The sequence below is a fragment of the Salmo salar genome, chromosome 05 (assembly GCF_965601325.2).
Source record: "Salmo salar chromosome 05, fSalSal1, whole genome shotgun sequence".
In the NCBI taxonomy this organism is placed as follows: domain Eukaryota; kingdom Metazoa; phylum Chordata; class Actinopteri; order Salmoniformes; family Salmonidae; genus Salmo; species Salmo salar.
The window spans coordinates 67,814,948-67,830,310 of NC_138295.1; the positions used below are offsets into that span (position 1 = coordinate 67,814,948).

A 15,363-nucleotide genomic window follows, 5' to 3' on the forward strand; every position below is an offset into this window, starting at 1 on the left:
CAGTAGCCCACCGTGTGCCCGCTTTTGTAATCATAACATCATGAAACAATGGTTCAAATTTCCTCAAGCGCTTTTGTGGACACAGTATCTGCCGTTTTGTGATTAGCTACCGTTTATATTTCAGCCTCTGCCAGTGCCACGTTAGTGGAGATTTGAATGTGAGATGGAGATTGGACATTGTGTACGGTAACGGCATCGAGGTCGCCTGCACATATAGTATGCAATTACATTTATAGAAGCCATGCAGCCTAAGGGATGTTTTCTATTGGGGACTTTATGATGAGTAAATATGGTAGGCTGCTAGCGTTGACTGGTTTAATGTATGAATGAAGCCAGAGAGTTGATACTGTATATCGCACGTGCATATTTTGTATTTTTGCGGCTCAGCTTATTTACCCTTCTCTTTCTCTGCATATCCTCTCACCAGTTGTGATGCGTTGAGGGAATCTTGGGCATGGTGGGCATGGTAGGCTATGGCCATTTTTGGGGCGCTGATCTGTATAGCCTGTAGGTCTACTTGTTCTTTGCAATGGAATGGTAGGAGAAGCCATTGCACGCAGCGCTTTGAATTGATGGCGACTTTGTGTAATAGGTCTACGGTAGGCTACAACAGCACACAAATCACACACTGAGCGCTGATGATTGATCATGCAGATAACAGAGCAGAGAAGGCCGCAGAGGAGCCAGACTTACACACTGCATATCATTTAACAGTTCCATTTCATGTCACGCTGTTCATATAAATAATGTATTATTACCTATTCCTTATCCCTCCCTTCCCTATCCCTCCCTCCCTCATCCCTACCTCCCTCATCCCTTTCTAGCTCTCTCTCATCCACTCATGCTACATCTCTCAGAACAGTGATTGCCACCAACTTTTGTGTGTGAAGCGAACCTGAAGACGGGAGGGCCGGGCATTCGTGTGGTTGAGTCCGTTTCGATCGTTACATGGACTCTTAACAACGTGATGAAGCTTTGTTGCTCCTTGCTGAAACAAGCAAATTAGACTTCAGTTGCCTAGGCAACGCCCCCCACAACGCAGCAGCGGCAGACACAGAAAATAGAATGAATAGAACAGTACACTCGCAATAGTCCAAGTCGAAATTCATGTAATAATTAGGAATTCCCCTCACTAACACTTTTTGGTTACTACATGATTCCCTTTCCCATATGTGTCATTTCACAGTTTTGATGTATTCACTATTATTCTACAATGTAGAAAATAGCAAAAATAAAGAAAAACCCTGGAATCAGTGTCCAAACTTTTGACTGGTACTGTATATCACCAGTAGTAAACTACACATTAGCATTAATTCCCAAATGTCTAATCTGCAATGTTTATTTGGTTACGGTCATTTATGTTAATACATTCAATATATTATTATTACAGTCATTTACCGTTCTCATTGTCAGAGTGGACATGTTTTGCAGAACTCACAACCTATGCAACACTTGTGAGAAACAGGTTTTAGTTTATTTCATTCCATTTATGGGTTTTGTCAATGTATTAATTGTCTCTCTGAAATGCTCCTGTTAATGTTGAGTAAGAACGCGCACCTGAATACGTACATGTACAAGTAGGACTAGTCTACCTGGCCTGCGCACAAATGTAGGCCTATAAATGTGCCCAATTGGGGTTGTCTGATAGTATTTCTGATTGTCTTAATTTACCACCACTGAGATGTGGAGCTTCTCAAAGTAATTTTTCCTCGCCTCAAACAGCAAGTAAACAAAGTCTGTTTTTAGAATCAATTGAGAATGACAAAAGTTCCTCAAAGTATTTGGACAATATTTCCAACTCTCTCCCTTTCGATAACCAATCGGCATGAAAGGGAAAAATGTAATGCTCTGATCCAGTGGAAACGTCCTAAAACCCCCGATTACTTATTTTCCCTTGCACAAATAGCCTACAGCTGTGTCTGTCCCGAGCTCACTGGCGCAGGAAACTCTGGGGCCCCAGAATATGTTATACAATGTCTCAGGTTTTCTAGCACAAGTTTTAGGGTGACACAGCTGATGCGTTTCAAGTCTGTTGCAGACAGGCCATGCATAGCCAATGTGATTTATAGGATATTTATTTTTATCAGGATATTTTCTACCTGCAGGCTGCAATGTTTTTGGGTTGGCTTTTGTAGGCTATTTTTACATAGCAATAAAAAAAAGCTACTTTTAGACTGGTATAATTTTCATTTAGATATAACGCAGATTAACCACAGACAATGATTTATAAAAGACTATTATAAATTAAACTGTTCCACAAAAATGTGCATATGAAAATCCTAACTGGCATGCAGATTGGTAGAAATGATAAGATAAATTGGCACTCCAAATGTATAAGGCTCCCGACTGCTGGTGTAGCCTATTTCCGGCAACTTCAGGAGCATAATGGCAGAATCTGCGAAGATCAGCAGCAGCGGTAGGAGGGTAGGGAACAGGTTTTTTTTCTTCTGTTTGGGCTATCTTGATCTTTGGCTCCCTCTTGAATCATTTGTGTCTTATTTAATCAAACAGTGTGCTTAAAGCATCAGACAAGTTCAGCACATAGTTGATTTTATTAAAACATAGAAAATGTTTCTATGTATAGAAAAATACATGTTTAAAAATGTGGACCAATCAATTGTTCAAAAGAAAGACTAATCCTGGTCAACCAAGATTATTTTTATTTGGGAACAGCCCTAGTAGAAATGCAGGAAATGAGCTTTAGATAACCCCCCCCAAACAAGTCTGAGGGAGGAACACCCAGACCCCCCGCTAGGTTACCCCCCCCCCTTATAAAACCAAAGTTGTACCCCTGCATGCACAGAAAGAGAAACACAAACAAAGTCACACACACAGACAGACAACTGGAGGCTATTCATGTCAGGTTTTAACTGACAGCTGGTTCTGGCTGGAACCACTAGTACCGCCCCGCCTGCGGCAACTTCAGGGATCACTACTAAACTGGACACACGGTCGGACACACACACACGCACGAAAACAAACACAGCTGTAGGGTTCGCATGGCTACTAGACTGGGCAGGTCAACCACAGACGTCTTCCCTTCCCGCCCAACTAGAGTCACTTGGCTCCGGTTGCCAGATGTGTTATCGCCGATCTTGACCCGCTAATAAGACCCTTCCTCATTACTACTGCTGCTTTGTTAATTATGCGCAGAGAGGCAGGTTTAATTGGCAGCTCTACAACAGGGCATGCCTCCAATCACCCCCTAACCCAGGGGTGGGCAATTCCAGTCCTCGAGGGCCTGACTGGTGTCATAGTTTTGCCCCAGCTAACACACCTGACTCCAATAATCACCTAAACATGATCTACAGTTTAGAATGACATTTGATTAATCAGCTGTGTTTGCTAGGGATGGAGAAAAAGTGTGACACCAAATCAGGCCCAGAGGAATGGAGTTGCCCACCCCTGCCCTAACTCGTCCTTCTTTACTGGCTGCTGGGAAAGATAATATCACACACAGGGCTTACTGTAAGCTAGGGCTGATATGGAGACTGGGGTCAGTGAAGATTCAAGTGTCCTGAAACAACACTCCTGGCTGGTGAACCAACAAGCTGTGGATGGATGAGAAGAGGTCTGCCTGGGAAACCTCTGCTCCATGGGAGAGCAGCAGGGCTTCTGCCTGGCAGGAGGAGTCCAGTCCCAGACACTGCTGTGCAGAGGAGGCTGGTGGGAGGAGCTATAGGAGAAGAGACTCATAATGGCCGGAATGGAATAAATGGAACTAAGTCAAGTGATTTCCATATGTTTTATACCGTTACATTAATTCAATTTCAGCCATTAGAATGAGCCTGCCCTTCATTAGCTCCTCCCACCATCCTCCTCTGCTGGTGTGTATTCAGGTAGGTCAAACATTCCCTAAGCTAGAGGTAGAAACGTTAATGAACATAGCTAACATATTTCCCTATTGTACTTGAAATAATCCTATCTGTTCTACACAATAGTGTGTTCTGTAATGTTGAACCCTCCTGGACAGCAGCATGTCAGTGTGTTGTACATCATGCTCTCCTGTCTCACCACCTGCCCAGTCCACTGTCCTACACCCATCTGAGCCCTTCCTCTCAGTCAGCCCACTGTCCTACACCCATCTGAGCCCTTCCTCTCAGTCAGCCCACTGTCCTACACCCATCGGAGCCCTTATTCTGTCAGCCCACTGTCCTACACCCACCTGAGCCCTTATTCTGTCAGCCCACTGTCCTACACCCACCTGAGCCCTTATTCTGTCAGCCCACTGTCCTACACCCATCTGAGCCCTTATTCTGTCAGCCCACTGTCCTACACCCACCTGAGCCCTTATTCTGTCAGCCCACTGTCCTACACCCATCTGAGCCCTTATTCTGTCAGCCCACTGTCCTACACCCATCTGAGCCCTTCCTCTCAGTCAGCCCACTGTCCTACACCCACCTGAGCCCTTATTCTGTCAGCCCACTGTCCTACACCCATCTGAGCCCTTATTCTGTCAGCCCACTGTCCTACACCCACCTGAGCACTTATTCTGTCAGCCCACTGTCCTACACCCATCTGAGCCCTTATTCTGTCAGTCCACTGTCCTACACCCATCTGAGCTCTTACTCAGTCCACTGTCCTACACCCATCTGAGCCCTTATTGTCAGCCCACTGTCCTACACCCATCTGAGCCCTTCTGTCAGTCCACTGTCCTACCCCCATCTGAGCCCTTATTCTGTCAGCCCACTGTCCTACACCCACCTGAGCCCTTCCTCTCAGTCAGCCCACTGTCCTACACCCATCTGAGCCCTTCCTCTCAGTCCGTCCACTGTCCTACACCCATCTGAGCCCTTACTCAGCCCACTGTCCTACACCCATCTGAGCCCTTACTCAGCCCACTGTCCTACACCCATCTGAGCCCTTATTCTGTCAGCCCACTGTCCTACACCCACCTGAGCCCTTATTCTGTCAGCCCACTGTCCTACACCCATCTGAGCCCTTATTCTGTCAGCCCACTGTCCTACACCCATCTGAGCCCTTACTCTGTCAGCCCACTGTCCTACACCCATCTGAGCCCTTATTCTGTCAGCCCACTGTCCTACACCCATCTGAGCCCTTATTCTGTCAGCCCACTGTCCTACACCCATCTGAGCCCTTACTCTGTCAGTCCACTGTCCTACACCCATCTGAGCCCTTATTCTGTCAGTCCACTGTCCTACACCCATCTGAGCCCTTACTCTGTCAGTCCACTGTCCTACACCCATCTGAGCCCTTATTCTGTCAGCCCACTGTCCTACATCAATCTATAGTACATCCAGCTATCTCTAACAGGATTGGTTAGAGTGTGAAATTATCCAATATCATAGGTGCGAGCAGCCTCCCGGTAGCCACATATGCATTTCTGTTTGTCCCATCTTCCTGTCCTCCCAGAATGAGCAGAGACTGGTCAGTGGTGCTGACACAGTGACACTACTATCACTCCCCCTCCCGGTTTCAGGAAACAGGCCCATTCCTAATCCCTAATGAAATGCAGTCAACTGACCCACTGGGAGCTGGGGTTAACATGTCTGAATCAGGTGGAACAGGGAGGAAATGAGGACTGGACCACTGCAGCGCACTCAAGTCCCAAATTTAGACAAGCTATTTGGAGAATAAAAATGGTGAGAGTAGAAAAACAAGAATGGATATTAATTAATTTATCAATCAATAAACCTTACGTATTTATGTAGCCATGTTTACAACAACATTTGTCACAAAGTCCTTTACAGTAACACAGCATGAGGAACCACTGAATATGGTTTAATCAGTGAAGTAAATATGTGAAATCCCAACAAGATTGTATAGGTCTTAACAAATTAACCTTGCAGTCTGAGCTAGTGTGTGAAGTAGGCCTTGTCTGTCAAGTAGGAGGACCAGATTGTATCATCCTCCCCTCCCTGTAACACTGGAATGAGAGTAAAAATCATTTAGATGAAAAACTAAACTCCTTGTCAGTGCCGGTCCATCCTCCCTCTCGCTCACTTTCTCCCAGCCCATCAAGACTCAAAAAGACTCTTTTGAATTTTTCATCCAGCCCTCTCCACCTTCACGTCCATTTCCATCTCAAAGGTAGCAGCTCTTCTCCTTTCTTCACACCTACATTTGGGACACGGTCACGTCTGTACCCCCCCAGCCCTCCTCTCTTAGCCCCCGCTGACACTGTGGTTGTACATCCACACCCCTCCTTTCGCTCCCTCTTCCCTTTCATGTGGCTCGCTCACCCGCTCACTCTCTTGCTCTCTGTGAACTCTGTGCTGCTGCGTTCCACATCTATTGGGTTTGCTAGATATGATTGGGGAATTTTCTGCATTCAAATTGAGCTTTTTCCCCTTGTGGCTACAACTTTCTAAACAAATGTAAACAGATACTGAGCAATTATCAAAAAGATGCTGTAGCATGTCGATAGAGCAGGGGAGTAAACCAACGAGGGAGTAAACCAACGAGGGAGTAAACCAACGAGGGAGTAAACCAACGAGGGAGTAAACCAACGAGGAAGTAAACCAACGAGGAAGTAAACCAACGAGGAAGTAAACCAACGAGCTCACTCTGGAATAGGATGCGTGAAGTGGTGTGTGTGCGCACGTGCGTGGTAAGGGTCTGTGTGCGTGCGCGCACGCCTACTGCATGCATGAATGTGTGTCTACCACGTGAGTGTGTGTCTGAATGAGAAAGCGGAACTCTTGCAAGCCACATCTTGGCTCATTTTAATATGTAGAACATGTTCCACAGACAGTTCCATAGTGCTGAGAGGTCTGGCTGACGGTGCAGTGCGTGATTCGCTGCCTGACCGTTTGTCTACAGAGATACCAACTAGTTTGTGACCATGTCAGCAATGATTAAGTTCACCCTGAACAGCTCAAATTCCATCCCTCAGTTTTTTATTTTACTCAGACAGCGTGTGTGCGCTTCATTACTCAAACATGATTTAAAGGCCATAAACTCAGGGAGAGCTTAGAGAAGAGATGAAGAATCTATTCTTTGTCATAATAATTCTATAAATAGAACACTATCCATATCTATGAACCTTCCTGGGAAGCAAATCACAGAAGATAAGCGTCTCACCATCTCCTGCCTTCATCAGTAGTACCAGCTAGCTGAATCACTTGAGCTGGAGTATGCTGCACAGATTTACATTCTCATTTAGAGATCTGTAAAAACAGCCATCAGGCAGAGTACATGTATTTACCAACATGCCGATTAAGGAGTTTGCAATTTGAAAGCTAATCAGCAGTTGACAGACCCTCCCACCAAATCCCACTTCTTCTTTGATGGAATGCAGAAAGTGTGAAATTTAATCAGCCTCTTTTAGCCCCTCCTGACCTCTCCCCTCTGTCGTCAAGGCAACGTTAATCTCAAAAGCCGTCTGGCAGGCAGGTGAACTTTGACAAACGAAAAGAGAAGAAGAAGCCTATCACCACTTCCTCTCCATGCGTGTAACGTGAATTGTGGGTGGGTGGCTGGATGGATGGATGGATGGATGGACGGATGGATGGATGGATGGATGGACGGATGGATGGATGGATGGATGGATGGACGGATGGATGGATGGATGGATGGACGGATGGGAAAAAAAGGAAAGAAGAAGAAAAAAAACAGAAAACATCCTCAGTCTCTCTTCTCTGTGGTCAATACATGACAAAGAGAGGAAGAGGCAAGTAAGCTAAAGTAGGCCAATCAGCTCTTATACGCTCTAAAGGTTTACCACCAACCACTGCCCCAACAGTGTAAAAGGAAGTTAATATATCAAAGTGATTCAATATTAAAAATGAACTTTTAGTTCACCACACTCAGCTCATTTTTCCAGGGGCTGGAAGTGACCTAGAGAAGTGAAGACTTTAGGATGCAGTATTGTCCAGAGATAAAGTATCATGGAACAGAAGTGAGCTTGATGTGAAAACACATAGCCCTTCCCCTAGCCCCCTAACACCTGCAGTTCCAAAAGGTAACGTAAAGAAAAGAGATACTGGTAGGTGGATATAGCCTAATATGGTGGAACCCGTTGTTGTTTGTGTCGCACTGCTATGCTTTATTTTTGGCCAGGTCGCAGTTGTAAATGAGAACTTGTTCTCAACTGGCCTAGCTGGTTAAATAAAGGTGAAATAAATAAATAAAATAAATAACTTCCCCTTAGCCAAATGAAGCACTAGATTGTGTCAAAGCTGGTTGAAATGACATCATCACAACCGGATTACGTCGTCATTAATGACGACATTTCAACCAGTTTTGTACCACTGTGCACAGGCTAGTGATTATCTAGGCTACCTATCCAGTCCCATCAGGTCAGAGACGATTGTGGTGCGCCTACCTGCCCAGTATACCTTAGCTTCATGCCCTGGTCAAAACGACCTGGCACTTGATACCACACCTAGGCTCAGGTACCATAGAACCAACCACAGCTAATTAATGATTTATACTGCTTAATTACACACAGATCAATTGATTAAATACACATATAATGAATTTCACAAAAACTGATAACGATTTCCTCGAGTTACTAAGTCCAACCCTTTAAACCCGTGAGAATTGGCCTATACGGATAGGGCTAAGTTGAAATGTTTCTTGCAGAAGAAATATGAAAAGCATATGTATAACCATGATAGCAACTGAAAGGGAACAGTTTGGCGATTATGAAAAAATATTAGACCAAAGGTGAGGACAACAGTTAACCTGAAACAAGGCATAATTTGAAAGCTTGTTCTATTGCCAACATGACTAGCCAAGTTCTAAAATACTATCTTACAGTTAGGCTTTCACAATGCAATTCAGGGAAAACTGATCATAATTTTGGTGCACATAAAAAATAAGTCATTAAAGTGCATTCAAGTGGGTGTGCCCTAACACATTTTCACAATAGACAAAGATAGGCTCATTCTGTTCAGAACAACTAAGGGTACCATGCCATGTCATCTTATAACTACATCCGACATAGTGATCATAAACGTTTACATGAGTTGTATAATATGGAAATGTGAAGTGGCTTGCTTGTATGACATCCGTAATAAAGAGATGCTCTGCTTTGTTGACACCACACTCCACAAAGCAAGTCCTGCAGGCTCTAGTTTTAGCTTATCTTGATTATTGGCCAGTCATATGGTCAAGTGCTGCAAAGAAAGACCTAGGTAAGCTGCAGCTGGCCCAGAACAGAGCAGCACGTCTTGCTCTTCATTGTAATCGGAGGGCTAATATTAATACTCTGAATGCCAGTCTCTCTTGGCTGAGAGTTGAAGAAAGACTGTGTCACTTCTTGTTTTTATAAGAAACAATGTGTTGGAAATTCCAAATTGTTAGCATAGTCAAATTACACACATCACTGACACACACACTTACCCCACCAGACATGCCACCAGGGGTCTTTTCACAGTCCCCAAGTCCAGAACAAATTCAAAGAAACATACAGTATTATACAGAGCCATGAGTGCATGGACCTCCCATCTTATATAGCGCAAGTGAACATCATAACTGGTTTCAAAAAACAAATAAAGCAACACCTCACAGCACACCGCCTCTCCCCCATGTGACCTAATTATTGTGGGTATGTACTGACATGTGTGACTGATAGATACATTGCAGACAAAAGACTAACATGTAGTGTATTTTCGTTATGTGTAGGACCCCAGTAAGACTAACCCTAAACATCAAAGCTGTATTTATTATAACTCTCAATGTCTCATCTTTCAAAATACATCGAGCCATCTTAATGTACAGCATATCGCTCACTCGGACAACAAAAGTCCAAAAGTTGCCCAATTACTGGAAGGGATGGGGGCAACTTCTTGTAGCGCGATTAACCAAAATGGTGTTTATTTTTTGTTTTTAAAACAACTAAAGCGACAGATGTAAAACTATTTTTAGTCAAAAAAATAATTTCTGTGAGCTAGCTCAATGCGCTCAGTGTAGCGTTTTTCTAGAGATAAGTCTGATCAAACCATAACTGCGATGTAGTAGGGAGCCAATATTCTACATAGTTTACAGCAGAAAACGTGATATTAACTACAATGACCATAATTCATTGCACGCTTACATGTTCGGTCTGTGTTTCTTTTACACCTGCTAAATGCACGAGGTATCTACCTGAAAACACATTATGTAAGTGACAGTTTCAGCGGCCATTAAAGTATGCCTTATTTAATTTGAAGACCTACTAAATTAGTGATTTTGGCAGACAGCACAGGCAGCAGCTCTATAGAGATGAGATGATGACTTGGAATGAAACAAAGTCATCGAATGAAACAAATGTAATATACACAACATCTGAAATATTTCATTAAACTAAAGTAATGTGAATAAATGAAGCTTAATAAGTGCTAAGCAGTAATGGGCAGTCACCACCATCATGGGACTTTGTGTTGTTACAGCATTCAACCCACATAACACATAGGGCATTTAATATTTCCTTTTTAGAATCGAAACTGAAAACTGTGATTATTTTTAAATAATCGAACTGAAACTGAACCGACCTCAAAAAGCACTAATCGCTCAGCACTACAATCCGTACAGCGCTGTGAAGCAGAGAGACAGCGCTGTGAAGCAGAGAGACAGCGCTGTGAAGCAGAGAGACAGCGCTGTGAAGCAGAGAGACAGCGCTGTGAAGCAGAGAGACAGCACTGTGAAGCAGAGAGACAGCACTGTGAAGCAGAGAGACAGCACTGTGAAGCAGAGAGACAGCACTGTGAAGCAGAGAGACAGCACTGTGAAGCAGAGAGACAGCACTGTGAAGCAGAGAGACAGCACTGTGAAGCAGAGAGACAGCACTGTGAAGCAGAGAGACAGCACTGTGAAGCAGAGAGACAGCACTGTGAAGCAGAGAGACAGAGCTCTGATGTCATGTTACTGTACAGCCACTGCATTCCAATTTTGGCATTTATCAGTGCCCAAATGTGCCATTTTCAACCCGTGTACGGGTACGAGTGTAAAGGGCTACAAGTACAATACAGACTGTTTTTTGGCTCAATATCAAATCATTTCTGGGTAACAATTAAGTACCTTACTGTGATTGTTTTCAATGAAAATGGTGGGGGGGGGGAACGACGACAAAAATAGCTTCTTAGCAAAGAGCAATTTCTCATGCTAGAATTTTGCTAGGACTGTCTGGAAGTTGTCCGAGTGGAGCGGGTAATTGAGCTTTGGAACTCTTATTGGTCTATTAACGCATTTACAATTTCAAAGTATTCTCTCTCTCTCACACACAGGACAATCTCATTTTTGGCCTGAACTGGGCCTTTAAATTAGGTGCTTCATTTTCAGTATCACAGCCACCGCTGTAAATGTAGGAAATGAATGACTCAAATAGATAACATAAATCCCTTAGGCTATACAAATATATAGAAATGTTCGGAAAAACGAAAACTCCAGCTTTATTTATATATTTTTTTCAATTTCTTTGATGCCTGCCTACGATTTGGAACCAACGACAACCCCAGCAATGACAAATTGTCCATCCTTATCTTCCCACACACATCTTCAGCTACTCGCAGCTTTGTTCACATTTTAAGGGTTAAAATATATATATATATATATATATATATATATATATATATATATATATATATATATATATATATATATATATATATATATATATATATATATATATATATATATATATATATATATATATATATATATATATATATATATATATATATATATTAGCCTCCAAGCGAAGAAAGCATCTCCAAAAAGAGGAGAGAGAAAGCAGGAGAGACGAGGAGTGATAGTGCTAGCTCAGCATGGGGTTCAGTGTATGAAAAATAAACAGTCAGGCACTGGGCTCACTGTGCTACACAGGGATGAGCTTCAGTGGCATCCAGTAGAATCAGTGGACTACAGGGGCAACAGCCTTAATATGAGCCAGTCAGCTCAGCTCCAAGCTACAGGGGGAGAGCAATACAGAAGGCTGTATAATGTAAAGAGGATGCTTCACTGAACTACATAGGCTACTGTATATACAGAGGAAGGAGCAGATCAGCATAGCTAAGTTACAGCAGGACACATATCCTAGTACAGGGGAGGAGAACGCTTCAGCACCAACCAAGTCAGTGTATTCTCTGGTACTAGCCTGGTCCCAGATCCGTTTGTGCTGGACACTGATCACAGGAGTTGGCAAGACAGTAGAAACAGATCTAGGACCAGGCTAAGGGACAATGCCACCCCTCAGTATAATAACAAGTCTACAGTGAACATGTTGTCCCCCACGTATGACGTGGCGCTCCTTCCTGTGTCAATTATTCCAACATATGTTGTGTGGAAAGACATTTCATTTGCAAGTACCAAAATGATATAGGTAATTATGGGAAACTTGTTTCTCATGAGAAGATGCTTACATGTCCAAAACTCCATGACTGTAGCTCATACGGGGCAGAAGCTATGCCTCTTCAAATGTTGGTTTGGTGGGGGACAAAATGTCTAGTTAGCAGAAAAACTAACGGGCAGAGCTTATAGAAACGTGTTGCTCATGAAGGGATGCATATAACAACACCTCATTCCATGACAGTAGCTCAAACGGGACAGGATATGCTTGTTCAAAGTTCGGAATTTCAGTTGATTACTACAGTACACCCCTTGGGCCAATCAGTGTAATTGTGTACATGCCGGATCTCTATGGAAAGATCACCAAAGATTCACCAAAGTTTCGCCAAAATCGGGCCAGTGCTGTCTGAGATATTGCATGTGACGAACGTACTAAAGGACGGAGACAGAGCTACAGTCCCCTTCCAGATTTCATCGTGGGGACAGTAATACTATACAAGGCATGAGCCAGGTATTTCTCTATAGAGTGAAATCCTACTTTGCTACATTTTCTCTGATTTGTGAGAAGTAGTGGAAGGCAAGAGGGGCAAAAAGAGAGGGACTGGTCTAGTGCTGGAGATGACTATCTTGGACATAAAGGGATCATGGTGCATTACCTCCCCCAACCCCCCTCCCCCAACCCCCCTACTCCCCAAAAACCTAGAGAAATAATGAAGGACTGAGCTAAGCTTAATGGGCTATCTTTAGGTAATAGCTTTTCAGTGTATTGAGCCGTTTGACAATCATGCAGAAAACGAGAGCAATACACAGCTCCAAAACAGACCTGAGGGGTAGGTGATGGGAACAAAGAAATGAGAGAATGATGAGGGAGGAGGGAGGAGGGAGGGAGGGAGGGAGGAGGGAGGGAGGGAGGGAGGGAGGGAGGGAGGGAGGGAGGGAGGGAGGGAGGGAGGGAGGGAGGGAGGGAGGGAGGGAGGGAGGGAGGGAGGGAGGGAGGGAGGGAGGGAGGGAGGGAGAAAAGATATAGAACGGAAAATAAGATAAGGTGGAATGTTGAACCTTTGGGTAGAGAGGACGGTGAATAGCCTTTTCACAGTTACGTGAAATGTACATACAATTAACACATTTTCCATCTTGAATAGCGGAAGGGAAGTATTTGTAATTGTATGCCTTAGTAGGCTACAGCTTTACCAACCTTCACCCATGACAAAGAGACAGGGACACTGCATTTCATACGGTACCTCTCTGTACTAGAGTCCTGGACACCATCAAAGATTTACAGAGTCTAATATTGATTTGTACATCAAACCCTCAGATCTTTAAGGGTTGTTGGAGCTGGACTGTGCTGTTTGTGTTGTAGGGATTAACATCCAAACATGGACCAGGTGTTAAAGGTCATAACCCCGCTGAGAAATGCATAGCCAAGAGTCGACCTTAGTGACCCTATCATACATCACCCTCTCCTCCTCCTCCTATACTTCAGACCACACCCTCTCCTTCCCTTGAGAACACCTTGACAATGATGAAGGTTGGGGGTAAATAAGTATAAAACATTGAAATAAAAAATGCCTAATATTAAAAGTGGTCCTCCAAATGAGGGGTAGTGACAGGCAAAATATTTATTTCATAATTTAAAAAATGTTCAATGATGAATGTCAAGATTTGTCTAGGTAGGTAGACTTTGAATTTAAAACCAATTATCTACAGTTTAATTCATCAACGATGCTCTACTCCACTGCTCTCCGAGAGTGTGGTGGATCTCTGGTTTCTATGGAGATGACCTGAATGCCTCTGGTGCAGGGGGTGGGGTCTGACTCACCTGGTGGGTAGTTGATCCTGTCTGCGGGGATGGAAAGGAGAGTGTCCACGATGGAAGACCTTCTCTGGAGGAGAACAGAGATCATCTCAAATCCCTCTGGGCCCAGCAGCTCAAACAGCTGGATGAGAGAGAGGAGAGAGAGAAAGAGATTCAAAGAGCGAGAGGAGCAGAGAGAGAGAGAAAAAGAAAGGGCAAGAAAGAGAGTAGCAGAGAGAGAGAAAGAGGGGGAGATGAAGAGAAATGTGAGAGAGAGAGAGTGGGAGACATGGTGTGCTTAAGCCAAAAACACTAAAGCAGTAAACAAACACATCCTATGGTTCAACCTCCATCCTCCCCTCCAAACACATGCTTGCAGTGCCAAGAATGAGCACCTGGTAATTACCATGCCCAAAGTAAGTCTGGGCCTGAGACAGAATAATGCTGTGCCGCTTAGCCCCCCAAACCCAGCCACCTGGCACTTAGCTGGCTGGGGACAGCAAAACAACAGTAAACCTGACTGGGCGGGAAGCGATCACTGAGCTAGGAGCTGGCTAGCACAGGAGAGAAACATACAGAAATGCTGTGTGCACAGACACAATGAGTATGTTTACATGCACACTAATACACAGTGTACAAAACATAAGGAATACAAAAAATGATGCTTTTACATTTTATAAATGTAATCTTTATTTAACTAGGCAAGTCAGTTAAGAACAAATTCTACCCGGTCCAAACCCAGATGACACTGGGCCAATTGTGCGCCACCCTATGGGACTCCCAATCACGGCCAGATGTGATACAGCCTGGATTCAAACCAGGGACTGTAGTGACGCCTTTTGCACTGAGATGCAGTGCCGAAGACTGGTGGACTAGTCGGGAACCCCTGCTCTTTTCATTATATAGACTGACCAGGTGAATCCAGGTGAAAGCTATGATCCCTTATGGATGTCACATGTTAAATCCACTTCAATCAGTGTAGATGAAGGGGAGGAGACAGGTTTAATATTTTTTAGCCTTGAGACATGGATTGTGTGTGTGTGATTCAGAGGGTGAACGGGCATGACAAAAGGTTTAAGTGCCTTTGAACAGGGTATGGTAGTAGGTGCCAGGCGCACCAGTTTGAGTATGTCAAGAACTGCAATGCTGCTGGGTTTTTCATGCTCAACCGTTTCCTGTGTGTATCAAGTATGGTCCACCACCCAAAGGACATCCAGCCAACTTGACACAACTGTGGGAAGCATTGGAGTCAACATGGGCCAACATCCCTGTGGAACGCTTTTGACACCTTGTAGAGTCTATGCCCTGACGAATTGAGGCTGTTCTGAGGGCAAAAG

General features: G+C 44.0%; 1 protein-coding gene across 2 annotated transcripts in view; it reads right to left on the minus strand.

Annotated features, from left to right (window-relative positions):
- ascc3 (activating signal cointegrator 1 complex subunit 3) overlaps positions 1-15,363 on the minus strand; it is a 173,211-nt gene that overhangs the window by 148,032 nt on the left and 9,816 nt on the right. For both annotated transcript variants that reach the window (XM_082975440.1, XM_082975441.1), the window contains exon 6: positions 14,051-14,168. In XM_082975440.1, coding sequence (XP_082831566.1) covers positions 14,051-14,168 — 118 coding nt within the window. The remainder of the gene's footprint in view (positions 1-14,050; positions 14,169-15,363) is intronic.